The sequence below is a fragment of the Sciurus vulgaris genome (assembly GCF_902686455.1).
Source record: "Sciurus vulgaris genome assembly, chromosome: 1".
NCBI classification, from domain to species: Eukaryota; Metazoa; Chordata; class Mammalia; order Rodentia; family Sciuridae; genus Sciurus; species Sciurus vulgaris.
The window spans coordinates 164,887,849-164,903,045 of NC_136461.1; the positions used below are offsets into that span (position 1 = coordinate 164,887,849).

A 15,197-nucleotide genomic window follows, 5' to 3' on the forward strand; every position below is an offset into this window, starting at 1 on the left:
AGGCTCAGTTTTCATTTGCATGTCTTTTTAAAATGTTTAAATGTCTGACCATGCCTATTTGGTACATATATTTCTTTTTAATTAAAAATCATATTACATGAATAGAAGAAAATGTTTCTAGGACATACATAGGCAAATGAATATGTGATAATGAATAGTGGACAATGACCAGTTTGGTTTCCTTTCTTCGTTAGGCATGGGATTCAAAGTGGTGATTTTTAAGATAAATTATTTTGTCCATCTTCCACTGAATAAACCATACTTCTAATTTGTGGACTAAAGTGTAATTTCATTTGAATGTAATTTTTTTCTTTTACGAGGCAGAATTAAGGAGTGTTAATCTAATCCGTTCTATCTTAAATTCAGAACTTTCCAGTTTGAGGACAGATGAGAAGGGCACAGGACCATGTATACCCACTGGACGGATACCAAATTTCTAGCTTTTATATTGTATTTTAATTACGTAAGATGCAGTCATGAGGGGAACTGGGTGACAGATATATGGTACCTCTCTGTATTATTTGTTAACTTCCTGTGAATTTATAAAATTTTTAAAAGTTTTTAAACATATTCCCTGAGTGTATTCATATCTAAGCTATTACAACATAAAGTCACAAACTGAATGGCTTACACAGATATTTACTGACTCACAGTTCTGGAGGCTAGAAGTCCAAAATCAAGGAGTTGGCAGAGTTGGTTCCTTCAGACAACCATGAGAGAGAATCTGTTCCACTCCTTTTTCCTAGCTTCAGTATTCCTCAGCTTGGCAGCCTCAGTCATTCCTTGACTTGTAGATGACACTTTCCCTGTGTCTTCAGTGTCTTCCCTCTATGCATGCTTGTCACCGGAATCAAATTTCTCTTTCTTATAAGGACACAGTCATATAGGATTAAGGCCTACCACAATGACCTTAACTTCACCATTGCAAACGCCCTGTTTCAAAATATGGTTATGGTCACAGGAACTAGGGGTTAGGACTTCCACATTTTGGGGGGCATACACAATTCAGTCCATAGCATTTGGTTTCCCAGTGGCTCAGGAGACTGAGGAAGGAGGGTTGAAAGTTCAAAGCTGGCCCTATGCAACTTAGTGAGACTCTGTCTCAAAAGAAAAAATGAAAAGGGCTGGGGATGTGGCTCAGTGGTTAAGCACCCTGGGTGCAATTCCTGGTACCAAAATAATAATAATGATAATAATAATAATAATAGTAATAACTAAAATATAACTAATATAGTATTAGTACTATGATTTTAATATAATCTTTAATAATTTTAATGAGAAGTGTTTACCCAATTGACATGTGAAACATTGTGTTTAATGAAGCTTAATTATCTTAGATAAACCGTTTTTAAAAGACACTGTTCAATTTTAGGATTGAATATACAATGGCTAAATGTGAAACATAATTGTACTCTAACTGCAAAAATTGGTAATTTTTTTACTTATAAGAAACTCCACATCATTAGCTATAGCAGTTATAATTTTTAGTTTTGGGGGCAGAAAGATACCAAATGTACCTCAAATCATTAGTTTTCTCATGTAGAACATTCATATAATTATAGAGATTTGTTGACATTTGTGTTTTTAAAACTTTCTAGGTACGTTTACACTGAAAAATAGAACATTTTTTAAAACGAGATGTTTGGAATTCTTGGATTTGTGCATTTTCAAGTGGATTATTTTTCAATTTTTTGTTCTTGTTTCTAATTGAAGAGATGAGAGATTTAAAGCTTCAACTTCTTAAAATTACATATACAGGTACAATTTTTTTAAGTAAATCAAAAACAAATTTTGATGTTATTTTATTTATTCAGCACAGGGGACTGAACCCAGGGGCACTTAACCACTGAGCCACATTCCCAGTCTTTTTTATTTTTTATGAGACAGGGTCTCCCTAAGTTGTTAGGGCTTGACCCAATTGCTGAGGCTGGCTTTCAATCTGGCAGTCCTCCTGCCTCAGTCTCCCAAGTCACTAGGATTACAGGCCTGTGCCACTAGCCCAATTTGATGTAATTTTATGTAATTTCAAACAAATGAATCCAACCTATAGATACGATGGTTATTTTTAAGACTAGTTTGCATAATTATTCTATTTTTTGTTTCTTGTTTTGTCAATGCATTAGTATTCCTTAGGTTTTCTGTCTTTAACCAATTCACTATGGAAATTAAACTACAGATAATATATATTCACACACATGTATGTTCTCATATATAAAAATTTTCCATATATTTAAAATATGTAGTCTTAGTTGGAAGTATATAGTTTAATGCATTTCCACAGATAACCAAGAATACCTATTTTTAAAACTGTATACAGGTGAAAACTATGATGATTTAAAGCATAGGTGAGGGGCTAATGATCTCGCTCAGTAGAAGAGTGTTTGCTTGGCATGTTTGAGGTTCTGGGTTTAATCTTCAGTACAACAAAACTGAAAAGGAAAATGATAGGGGAGATATGACTAAGTTATATATACTACACCGTTTTATATTAGGGACTTAAGCATCTGCAAATATCAGTGTCCTAGAAGCAAGGCCCCCACAAGTATGGGATACCAAGAACTACCTACATTTGGATTACACACCCTCTAAAGGGCATCTCATTAGAAAGGTGTTTGTTTAAAACGAACGATGGTTGCAATCTTTTTCTTTAGGCATTTAACACTGATAGCATCCCTCCCGAACCTGTAAATCTTGGCAGTCTTATCTAGAATCAGGGATAGATTCTCTCAAGGTTATTTTTTCAATCTCTGTATACTTGTGCGAGTTAAGAAAGAGGTGGCAGAGCAGTTCCCTAGTACAGGCGCATGTCACAGGAGCTAAACATCTGACTATTCCGCCAAGGCGGGACTCTCCCCCAACCCTTATTCCTTAAGTGATAGGAAGTGAGGAAAGCTGGAGTCCAGGTCAGCAGGTGAACTGAGGCCCTCATTCAGTGTGGAGAATCTGGAAGATACCCAACTTCTCCAAAGCGCTTCCCATGCAGGCGGAGAGTCAGGAGTAGGTGCCTCACCCGCAAGCCCCCAATCCCCCACCCGCCATCGCTGGATTCGGGGGCTACTGGAAAACGCGCGGCGCAGAGGGAAATCCTCCCTCCTGTGAAGGTCAGCCTGACACCGGCCAACAGGCCTCCGAGAGGGACTTTCCCGAAAGGAAAACTCTTCCAAACCTGGGGGGCGGGGGGGAGAGCGGGCAAAAGGCGCGCCCCGGGCTCCTCTCCCAGCCCCCGCCGGCAGCCAGTCCTGACCCTTCAGAGTCGCGCAAACCGCAGGGGCGACGGAGGAACCCGGGATCAGGCCCGGCGGGACCCGCCCCCAGGGCCGCGAGTGGGCGGACCCCGGCCCCGCCCCGGCCGGCCGCCCGGCCCGCTGACCACGCCTGGGAAGTTTGGGGTAGGAGGAGCGGGCGGGCCGGCCGAGCTGCGCGCCGGGGAGGGCCAGGCCGGCGAAAGGAAGCTCCTCCTCAGCGCTACGCGGCGCCGCGGAGTTGACCCGCCGTCCGCGAGTGTCCGCGAGAGTCCGCTCGGCCCGGGAAAGCGGCGGCCCGCGTGGGCGCCAGGGGCATGGGCGGCCTGGCGACCTAGCGTCCCTCGCAGGAAGGAGCTCGCCGCCCCTCGGGCAGGCCGGGATCTGGCGTCCGGAGCTGGGAAGCGGCGGGCGCCCCGGAACCCGCCGGCCGCCACCATGAACGGAGAAGCCATCTGCAGCGCCCTGCCCACCATTCCCTACCGCAAGCTCGCCGACCTGTGCTACCTGAGCCGCGGCGCCTCCGGCACCGTGTCGTCAGCCCGACACGCAGACTGGCGCGTCCAGGTGGCGGTGAAGCACCTGCACATCCACACCCCGCTGCTCGACAGGTAGGGCGCCAGCGCGGATCCAGGCGGAGCCCCGAGCGCGGCTGCATCCCCCTTGGCGAGCGGGCTCCAGAACCCCAACGGCAGAGACTCCTGGGGTCGCCCCCTTGTCACTTCTGGGTAGTCCCCGAGCCCTGCGCTGGGCAACGCGGGGAGAAACTGCACAGCTGGAGATGAGTCAGTGGCTTTCCTCCACTCTTCTCTTCCCCGCCCTTTCTCGCCTTCCCTCTTAACTCTCGAAGTTGTCTACTCCAAAAATCAGCAATCACAGCCCAATTCTAAAAGCTGTTTATTGAAACCGATGTGTGTTTGTATATTGGGTGTTGGTTTTGTTTGCTCTTTATTTTATTTATTTTTTTAATTGGGCTCTAGGATTGCACAGCCACAAGAGCTATTATTGAGCTCTTAGAATGTGACCATACGAATTGAGATAGGCAGTAAATGTAGAATACACAGCGGATTTTGAACCAAATAATAATATCTCCATAGTTTTATATTGATTACATACCGAAGTGGTATCTTTTTGGGGTTAGATATACGATGTTAAAAACTCACCTCGTGCTTCTTTTCACTTTTCTAATGTGGCCACTAGAAAATCTGAAATTGTATCATTTCATTGGACAGTGCTACCCTAGAGATGTTTTGGTTTGGGTTTTTGCTGTTTTTGTTTTGTTTGTGGTTTATTACATGTGGTCACCAAAGTTCAAATGTCAAACCCTTTAATAGCAGTTCAATTTCTCTTGCTGTCACAGGGAATACTGCCCACAGAGGAAATGTGTATTATTTTTGCTAACAATAAATTGAATTAGAAAAATGTTAAATGGTCAAAAATTGTATCATAACCTGGAACAATTTTAGCCTAGCGTTCACATTTTAAGAAAAATCTAGCGTTACTTTCTGTTTCCATTACAGTCACATACCATGGACTTGTGACTGTATATTTTAGTCAGGGTCTAGTCACTCGTCCTGTGTATTTTCTGTCCAACAGAAGTTTGACTAGGCCCTGCTTTCAGTTCTTAGTAAATTAACATCCTTTGCTGTGACATTCTCTTCTCCTGTACCTAATGTGAAAATATATCAGGATAGATGCTTGTTTGATTAAAAGCTGTTAATATCAATATCAGATAAATGAGCTTCAGCTCTGCCAAAATTCTAGACTTTCATCTGCCTGTGACTTTTCTTTCACTAGGGGCTAGACTGCAATGTACATTTGGAACAAGATAGTATACACTTGTGTATCATAATTTTGGTTCAGCAATGTACAAGATGTAGTGTGTGCTTACCCTGGACTTTAATAGTCTGTGGAGCAGATGCTGGGTGAATGTGTGTGTGTTGTCAACTTTAAAGGGTGGTGGTTGTTCAGAAAGGATGGACATATTTTAGGACCAGCTCTGCAAATATTATATGCAGATGTAGCACGCAATGGACCATTACATATTCTAAGGTCAATTGGTCCTCCCATTTTGGATGCTGCTTTTCAAGATTTTAATTTTTCTAAGTTTTGTGCCATTTGAGGGCCAAGGAGTGAGAAGGGAGTTTTGTCCCCATACTCATTAACAGTTTCCATAGTATAAAATTTGTCACTAAATTGAGTAAGAAATTAATTCTGTCCTCAAAATAAGCCATAAGACTAGTGAAACACTAGCATTACAACATCACATTCTTTCCTCCCACTTGTTGCTTACAATCTTAACATTTGCAGTATTTATGAAGTCTGAGAATAGGACCAGGCTTACGCAATTGACTTGCAGGGTATCTTATTTCCTCACTTAAAAAATGTGAATAATGCAGTCTATATACTTCTTAGGCTCTGGTGTGGATAATGTTTGCATTGTTCTTTGGGATCACATAAAAGAAAAATAAACTTTTGAGATGTCACATGTTATTTTAATGATTGGTGAGTCATTTTTCATAACCTGTATCCAATGAGTGGAAATTCCACAACATCTTCCCACCCCTTTTGAATAGATGAATCCCATTGGTTGTTTAAGTACCCCATAGATAACATAACTGTCTTTTTTCTGTTGAATTTTAAGTTGGGTAATTTTAGTGACACATCTATAAAAAGCTGTATTTTACATTTTTAATTTTTACATCTTGGCTTTTTAAAAATTTTCCAACTCTCACAGTCTTCCTGAAATCTGACTTCATGAACTGTCCTTGCTTTTGTAATCAAGAAATGCAATTGACAGAACATAGGCTTTAGAATATCTTGACTGTACTTAAATCTGATTCCAGCCCTTCCAGTTGTAGTGGTATGGTCATTAGAAAATTATTCCTTTTTTCTGATCCTCAGTGCCCTTATTTATAAAGTGTAGATAATGAAGTCAATTTTTAAGGATTGATCTTAGGATGATAGCACAAGCAAGGAGGAAAGAATGTCTTAAATATCACTGGGACTTCCACAGTATTTCCTCAGTAGTTTTTTCTTAGTATCCAGGAATTGTCAGGTTCATCCTGACTCCCTATAAGGGCGCTACCCAGTCTTAATGTCTCACATCCCTTTGGGAAAATATGGAAACACTCTGAACTTAGGGAATATGAGTTTAATCAAACAAGTTTCACAGACTGATAAAATATTTCCTCACACTTAGGGATGAAGTAGTTGAGCAACAGGGAGGAGAGAAGCTTTTCACTTTATGTCTTCTTGCAACTCTTGCATTTTGAAACATGCAAAGTATTTTATCTATTCAAAAGATAATTAAGATTTTTATTTTTGCTTTGTTCTGATTTTTGTGTTCTTAAAACAGGCCTTATAAGTCTGAGTAGGAATGTCTGTTTCTATTCTTTTTTCAGCAATCATTCATCCAGAGCTTGGGTGTTTTAAGAGCCAGCTAATCATCACCACTTGCCTAATAGGCTTCTCCTGGAAGCATTTCTATTTCTGTTATTGCTACCAACACCCACTCATCCAGGTTAAAAACTGATGACATCTTCGATTCCCTTGCATTCTTTTAATCCCCCATAATCACTCACCACAGCCCAGCTAAGGCATTCTATTCCGCTAGTGTTTTCCTTTTTATTTCCATGGCTACTCTTATAGTGTAGGGCTCTCCTTGATTCACAGCTTGACCAGTATTAGAATCTTCTAACACCTGACTTTCAGTCCTTTCCTCTTTCTGTTGATCCTGTATTCTGCTGCCAAGTTAACTATCCTCAAGTTTTGTCTTACTGATGTCATTCTCCTGATTAAAACCTTTAATCATAACTAGCAAATAAAGAGTAACCACCTACCCTGACATTAGGACTCTGTGATGACCCCAGCCTGTCTTGTTGGCCTTCACTTGTTTTATATACACTGTTGCATATTCCGATCCCTATTAAACAGTTCCTGAACATAACCTTCCTTTTTATTCTTGAATTCACTTGACGCATATCTACTGGACATCTGTGTTACTATGCACAAGACACTCTTCACATCCTGGGGGTGCACATGTGAACTAGAAAAGCAAGGTCTTTCCTCATCCATTGTAATTGCCCTGTCTCCAGTTTTGAAATTCTGTCCATCCATAAGGTACAGGCGAAATCCTACTTCCCTGAAGACCGTGTGACTCCCCCAGACCAAAATTATTCTTTTCTTGGCACTCCTGTAGTTTTTTTTTTTTTTCTTTACATACGTTTATATTTTCTTTTTTCCCTTTCTACTTAAATTTAAATATTAAATACAAATATTTCTATTATTTATACATTTTTATTTTTGTTTGTATTTGGTGGCACTTATCACATTCTGCCTGACATTTTTATTTATTTTTCTTGAAAGATTTCTGGGTAGCTTGAAGGCAGAGACTACATCTTTTTATTTTTATATATTCCATAATGCTGAGCACAGTTCTTATACTAAAATATTTATTTGTTTATGAATAAGCAAATGAACCTGATATCCAGAGTTAGACTAGGGACTTGTAAAAAGCATTTACCTGTTCTCAGTGTTCTTTTTCTGTATATTAACTTCTAAACATTATTAACTTTTATGCAGCCATTATCATCTAGTCGTTTAAATCTACAAGATTTAAATGTTTCAAAATTCAGGATATTTGGGAAACTATATGGTATGCAACCATAACATTTAATATAATATTCTAATTGAATCTATTTGATACAAAATAAACAATTAGTTCAAGCAGCAATCATTCTAACATAGACTTTATAAACTCTAAAGCACCACATAGTTTCCTTTCCTAGGAAAAGCACATAATAGTAACTTGGGTATAGCACTTTGACCTGACAGTGGTTTTTAAAAGTTAAGTTTGGTCTCTAAACAGACCTGTGGAATGTATAGGATGGGTGTTATCAGTTTTAAATATAATGGAACTAAGGGACAGAGAAGTTGCAGGGTTTACTTGAGGTCACATAATTAAGGAAAAAATACAGGCTTAATTAATCTTATAGGCATTATAATTATATATTTTTCATTACTCAAAATAATTATGTTTTTTTTCCTTAGTGAAAGAAATGATGTTTTAAGAGAAGCTGAAATTTTACACAAAGCTAGATTTAGTTATATTCTTCCAATTTTGGGAATTTGCAATGAGCCAGAATTTTTGGGAATAGTTACCGAATACATGCCAAATGGATCATTAAATGAACTCCTCCATAGAGTAAGTATTATATATTTTTATTAGTTACCATTTCTGTTATTCAAACTACTGTATATTTTGGTTTTACATTCATTTTTTGTTTGTTTTTTACATTCATTTTGATTATTTGGATTTCTATTAGTGAATCAAAGTAAGAATATTGAAAAACAGTGGCAATGATAAAGTTCCACTTTGTGACTTTGTGGTCTTAAGATGTACTATGGAGTCAGGCCTTGTTTTCAAAGGGACCTTGATTATTTTGTGTAGGTTACTATCCTGATGTTTATAATGAATTCCAGTATCTCCATATGCATATGCACACAGGTAGGAAAGAGAGAAGATAAACTCTGCATATTATACTGTTAAACCATTCTTTCATATTAATGACATTTGGAGTTCGTATGAAATGTTACTAATACCAGTTCACAAAGTTCTGAATTAAGAGGCAAAATTTATTATTTGAGTTCCAAATACTCTTAAGTTTGCCAATAAGAGACAGCAGTTTGAGGCATTTACCTTTTTTCTCAAGGTTTCAGTTTTTCTGGCTTTGAATTCTATCAATAAACCAGTTTGAGGAGCCTTCACTCTCAGAATTCAATTATTGTTTGCTTAAACTTACCTTATAATTATCTCCCATCTGCATTTTCTCTTGAGAAATCTTGTAAACCACTTGGTCCATTTTGTGAGAGTTGGTTTAGTTCAAACTAAATAATATAACTATAAAATTTAGTTAGTGAAACTCCTGATTACAATATATCACATGCTCTGTCAGCGACCAAGGGAAAGTAGACAGCACTGTCAGCCACTTATGGAGTAGCTTCCTCTTTATTTTAGAATATATCCCGTTCTACTCGTAACTTGTGACATCTGAATCAAAGATGGAGTGAAGGGGCTAGGGATATAGCTCAGTTGGTAGAGTGCTTACCTCACATGCACAAGGCCCTGGGTTCAAGCCCCAGCACCAAAAAAAAAAAAAAAAAAAAAAAAAAAGATGGAGTGAAGTAACTGTTGTCAGTCTGTAAGTTCTGTATAACCATCTCAGCAAACAAAATATAAATATTAAAAAAGCAAGTTGTTTTCCTTGAGAAATGAATATAAGTAGAAATTCTAATGTTTTCTTCCCGTACCCCAGAGATATTCTGGCACCCAGATTTGGAACCCACTGATAATTCTGTACACTCCTTCAAGGGTATTGCTAATTCCTGGAAGAAAGGATAAATTTAGAGTGAGTGCCCTCCACCTTGTGTCCATGCCCAAAAGCCTTCATATAGCAAACACTGTGCTGTTGGGAGGCCTGGTTATTCCTTTAAAATGCATAATTTTTAGAAAAAAAAAAATTGCCTTTTTAGAGATTAAAAGGCATTTACTCAGGCTGGGGATATAGCTCAGTTGGTAAGAGTGCTTGCCTGCATGCACAAGGCCCTGGATTCAACCCCCAGCACCACCAAAAAAAAAAAAACATTTACTATTTACTTCAGGGAATAGGACCATGTATGTCCCAGAGGAAGTAGCATTCAACATGAGTGTTTTGGGTGTCTTTTAAGTTTCCTAAATTATAACTCAGTTATCACAAAAGATCATTTTAAGAAATGGAAATATACTATAAGCAATTATCTAAACTATTTCATTCACTCCCCCTACCAAATTGATCACTGAACCCTAAGAAGACTTATTTGCAGAAAAAAATTCTCAAGAACAGTTTTGAACTTTCAGTAGAAACAGACTTTTTCATAGCTCTTGGAAAAATGTACCAAGCAGTGTGTGCCTAATGATTCATTGTCAGTCTTCCCAAATTGATTTTTCTGAGTATGTTCATTCTCCTGGGAAGCTTTATTAATGTGTATGTTCAGAAAACAATTATTTTAAGTGTTCTTAACAGATAGAAATCAGTTATAAATATCAGGAAATATAAAACATAACATTCCAAATATGTCCATTACATAGGTTTAGAAACAAAAATGATCTTTGTCCCCTTCACAAAAAAGAAAACTCTCAAAGATTAATTTTTCAGGAGGGAATATAAATTATGATACAAAGTATGAGATATTAATGCTTACTATTCAAAAAATAGTAATTTTTAATTGATGCAAAGATTCTTATAATAAAGTGTGGTTCTATAGTAATAGAAAATTAAAATGAATTGGTTATATATCAGAAACAAATCAAGTGTAATTTTCTGCGTGTCTGCTTGCCAGTGCACAAGTTAATAAATCAATCATAGAATGGGAGGGTCATGTAAGTGTAGGAATGTCAATCTGGCTATAAACAGGTAGAAAATAATTGATAGCTATGTTAGTTGAAAAGAGAAGAACCAATACCATGTGATTGCATGACCAGTATAATTAAGGAAATATTAATACTATAAGGTTATCATTATTTTCTCCAAAAAGTAAGGAAAGTAAAAATGTTAAACAATATCAAATTGATGCTATGATATAAAAATGACCATAGTTCACAGTATTTTTTGACCTTAGTTCATAGTATTTTTCCTTATGGATTTAATTTCCTCAGTGTGAAATGTAGTAAAGTTCGGATGCTAATTTTCATTATTTTTCCTTTTCATATATATAAAGAAAACTGAATATCCCGATGTTCCTTGGCCATTAAGATTCCGCATCCTGCATGAAATCGCACTTGGTGTAAATTACCTGCATAATATGAATCCTCCTCTACTTCATCATGACTTGAAGACTCAGAATATCTTGTTGGATAATGAATTTCATGTTAAGGTAATTATTTTTTTAAAGTTTATCTGTTTTTAAAGTCTTTTTAGTTGTTTCTTCCACCTAGCCAATTTAATACCTTTCCCTTTTCCATATCCCTAGTTTCTATGTTCCTTCTTCCTACTGTAGTGGCTTAGTTACCCCTCAGCTTCAGAAATAAGTAGAATTATGGCACAAAATGCTGTCATCATGTTTCTTAACTGAAATTGTCAAGAATACTTTCTAATTTTTTTTACTTTGTATCTTGAAATTATAGATTCGTGGTAAGTTGCAGAGAGATCCCATGTACCTTTTACCCAGTTTCCCTGTTACATACACATAATCATATACAATTTCAAGACCAAGAATCTGACAGGAATCAGTACATTGTATGTATGTAGTTATGTGAGATTATCACGTATATAATTGCATAACCATCACAGAATCAGGGTGTAGCACTGTTTCATCACAGGTATTTTTCAAGCTACCGCTTTATGATTATACCCATTTCATCCCACTCACCATCCCTTATTCCTGACAATCCCTAATCTATCTTCCATATATAACTCAATCATTTTGAAAATGCAGTAAAAATGGAACTACAAAGTATTGATACCTTGAGATTGGTTTTGTTCACCGAACATAATAGCCTTGTATTATTCAGATAGTTCCTTGTGTCAGTAATTGGTTGTTTTTGATTAATGGTATACCATGGTGTGGATGTACTGCAGGTATTTAACCATTCACCTAATGAGGAATTTACAGGTTTTTACCATGTTTTTGGCAGTTAAAAAAAAACTGCCATGGATAATCCTTTACAAGTTTATGACCAAATAAATCTTCATTCCTCAAGGATAAATGCTCAAGAGTGCAACTTCTGGGTCATATGGTAAGGGTGTGTTTATTTTAAGAAACTATTTAACTACTTTCCAGAATGACTCTACCATTTTACATTCCTCCAACAATGTGGGAGAAACCAAACTTTTCCACATCCTCACCAGCACTTGGTATTATCACTTTTTTATTTAGCTATTCATAAATCTATAGTAATATGTCATAATGGTTTAATTTGTATTTTCCTAATAGCTAATGACATTGAATACCTTTTCCTTTGCTTATTTACCACCTCTTTAGCCTCTTTAGTTTAATGTCTCTTCATGTCTTAAGCCCATTTCCTAATTGGACTTTTTTGCTTTTATTGTTCAGTGTTGAGAATTCCGTACAGATTTAGATATGAGTCCTTAATCGGGCATGTAGTTTTCAAAAATTTCCTTTCAATACATGGTTTGTCTTTCCATCCTTTCAACAGAGCCTTTTACAGAGTAAAAGTTATAATTTTGATGAAATCCAGTTTATCTCTTTTATCCTTTATGTATCATGCTGTCATATCAGATCTAAAGCACTCCTCACCAAGCTCCAGGTACTGGTGATCTCCTTCTAGTTATTATCTAAAGGTTTTTAGTTTTATGTTTTACATTAAAATCTATGATCTATTTTAATTTTATTTTTGTATGAAGTATAAGGCTTAGGTACTAACAGCACTTGATGTAGTGGCTTTAGTTACCCTACATCTAACTAATGACAGCAAATGAAAAGTAGTTGCCAACACTAAATGCAATAAACTTTATTTTTACATATTATTTTTCTATACCTTGTCAATAATATAATCAGAAGATTACCATAAATATCAAAAATGTTCAAAACAAATTGATAATAGAGAAGTTGATGCAGTAGAAAAATTAACACAGGATCAGGAGTGGTGGTGCATACCTATAATCCCAGAGACTCCATTGACTGAGGCAGGAAGATCACAAATTCAAGACCATCTTGGGTAACTTAGTCCCTCTCTCAAAATACAAAATTAAAAAAAAAAAAAAAAAATGTGATGTAGCTTAGCAGTAAAGCATCCCTGGGTTCAATCCCCAGTACCAGAAAAAAGAAAAGAAATTTGACATAAAATGATGAGAAAAATTAAGTGAAAAAAAGCGCTCTTTATTAAGACACCTCCTTTCTCTGGAATAAAGTGGTGGGGGAGAGAGAAAGAAAAGAAAGCTTCTACCACAGCATTCAGTCCTCTGAATCCATGTACAGCACACCCTGTTTCCCAAGGCAACTGTCCTGTGAAGAAGACTTAACATCCTTACTTGAATGACTGATATTTTCTCAGATGATCAATCAAAAATCAAAAGCCCTTCCCTGTTACGTTCACTCATCAGTCCTACTTTACCTCTTTGTGATAAAGTGAATAAACCCAATCTACTTACACATATCAGTCCTTCCAATATTTGAATCTAGCTGTGATCCTTCCACCCCTCATATACCCGTGGATTTTGTCCTTCCTGCTAAATATCCTTAGTTCCTCCTGCCAATTTCCTTATTACATGGGTTTTAATCCCTAGTGCTGTTTAGATGCATGTGTTTATTTGAATCACCCTTAAAATTTGGTCCTTAAACTGAACTTTTGTGAAGTTTTTTAGATTTTTTTTAAACCAAGGTTTTACTGATAGTGTCCTACTAGTACGTAGATATGTAAAATCAACATTTTTTCCTTTTAAAAATTAGACTGGCATTTATTTTTCTTTTTTTTTAATTTTTAATTGACAATACTTGTAATATCAATATGAGATGGAAATTCAGTACATGTATACAATGTGTAATGTTCAAAACATGATTATTTCCATTTTCTCAAACATCTATCATTTCTATATGTTGAGGACTTTCAGAATCTTCTAGTTATTTTAAAATATTTCCTAATTATTATAGTCTACATTTGCCCTTTTGTGCTATTAAAATACAAGAACTGATGTCTCCTATCTGACTGCATTTTGGCACTCTATTTCCCCTTGCCCCCTACTCTTCTTAGTCTCTTATAACCTCTGTTTTACTCTCTTCTATGCGATCAACTTTTTTAGATTCTAACACTTTTTGGCAGGCATGGGTGGGGGGTACTAGGAATTGAACTCAGGGGCACTCGACCTCTGAGCCATGTCTGCAGCCCTGTTTTGTATTTTATTTAGAGACAGTGTCTCGCTGAGTGGCTTTGTGCCTTGCTTTTGTTGAGGCCTGCTCTGAACTTGCCATCCTCCTGCCTCAGCCTCCCAAACTGCTGAGATTAATAGGCATGTGCCACCACACCTGGCTAGATTCTAACACTTTTTAAATATACTATATTTTCTCTTTATTCTGTTTCAGAAGAACACTAATAGCACTGTGGAGGTATTTGCAGGTTTTCTCAACTTGAAATTACAGATACTTATACCTTTCAACCTCCTGCAGTTTCATTTCCTTTATCATAGTCTAGAAACTTATAAATGAGACAGAAGCAAAGTACTAATTGAAATTCTCCACTTTTTCATCTATCAGTAGGGTACCCTTGGACCTTCTCTGCCATAAGTAGAATTTTAAATATTGGTTTTGTGAATTTTTTATTATTTTTATTTTAGCATATATAGTACTCTAACCTTTCTGATATTTTTCTCATAAATTATTTTTCTTGTAAATATTTTTCTTATAAATTTCTCTTTCATACAAAAGAGCATATACTCTTTTATATGCATCCTTATGTATTTCTACCTTTTACTTTATGAATGTCCTTTAAAAATCAAAGTTCATCAGTGACTCATGAAGAAGTCATAGTTTTTTAGTTAACCGTCCAGTTTGTAATTCCTTTAAATAAATTGCAAAAAATCTTTAAGATAGATAATAAAATTATTTTGAAATTAACACCTTGCTACCATTTTGTTAAGCAAATTTTCTTAATGGAATTCTAACCAGAAACATAGTATCTAACCGAAAAACATTTACAACCAATTAAAATCAATTGAGACTTTTCTTTGTCTGCCTGGTGTCTACAAATACATCCCAGAAAGAGATAAAACAGCATTAGGCTTCTTTGAAAAGAAAATAACTATACACATCATTTTTGCTTTCTCTGTTGTTCTGTCAATCTTGTATGGAAACCAAAGTGCTTATTGTTCTACACAACTTATACAGACAATAATTTTATAGGTATTCAGATATGAATAGTATATTAAATGAAAATATTCTAGTAGGGTGATGGGATTAGAG

General features: G+C 36.6%; 1 protein-coding gene and 1 long non-coding RNA gene across 4 annotated transcripts in view; one reads left to right on the top strand and one right to left on the bottom strand.

Moving 5' to 3' along the window:
* The window catches only part of LOC306663595, a 404,268-nt gene extending 400,953 nt beyond the window's left edge, over positions 1 to 3,315 (bottom strand). For 2 of the 3 annotated variants that reach the window (XR_013764472.1, XR_013764474.1), the window contains exon 1: positions 652 to 1,072. This is a non-coding gene — a long non-coding RNA (uncharacterized lncRNA). Of the gene's footprint in view, positions 1 to 651; positions 1,073 to 3,244 lie in introns of those variants that run through there. The other variant, XR_013764473.1, reaches the window with a different exon arrangement.
* The window catches only part of RIPK2 (receptor interacting serine/threonine kinase 2), a 43,302-nt gene continuing 31,058 nt past the window's right edge, over positions 2,954 to 15,197 (top strand). The window contains exons 1-3 of the mRNA XM_079143790.1: positions 2,954 to 3,853; positions 8,295 to 8,448; positions 11,001 to 11,156. Coding sequence (XP_078999916.1) covers positions 3,681 to 3,853; positions 8,295 to 8,448; positions 11,001 to 11,156 — 483 coding nt within the window. The 5' untranslated portion in view covers positions 2,954 to 3,680. The remainder of the gene's footprint in view (positions 3,854 to 8,294; positions 8,449 to 11,000; positions 11,157 to 15,197) is intronic.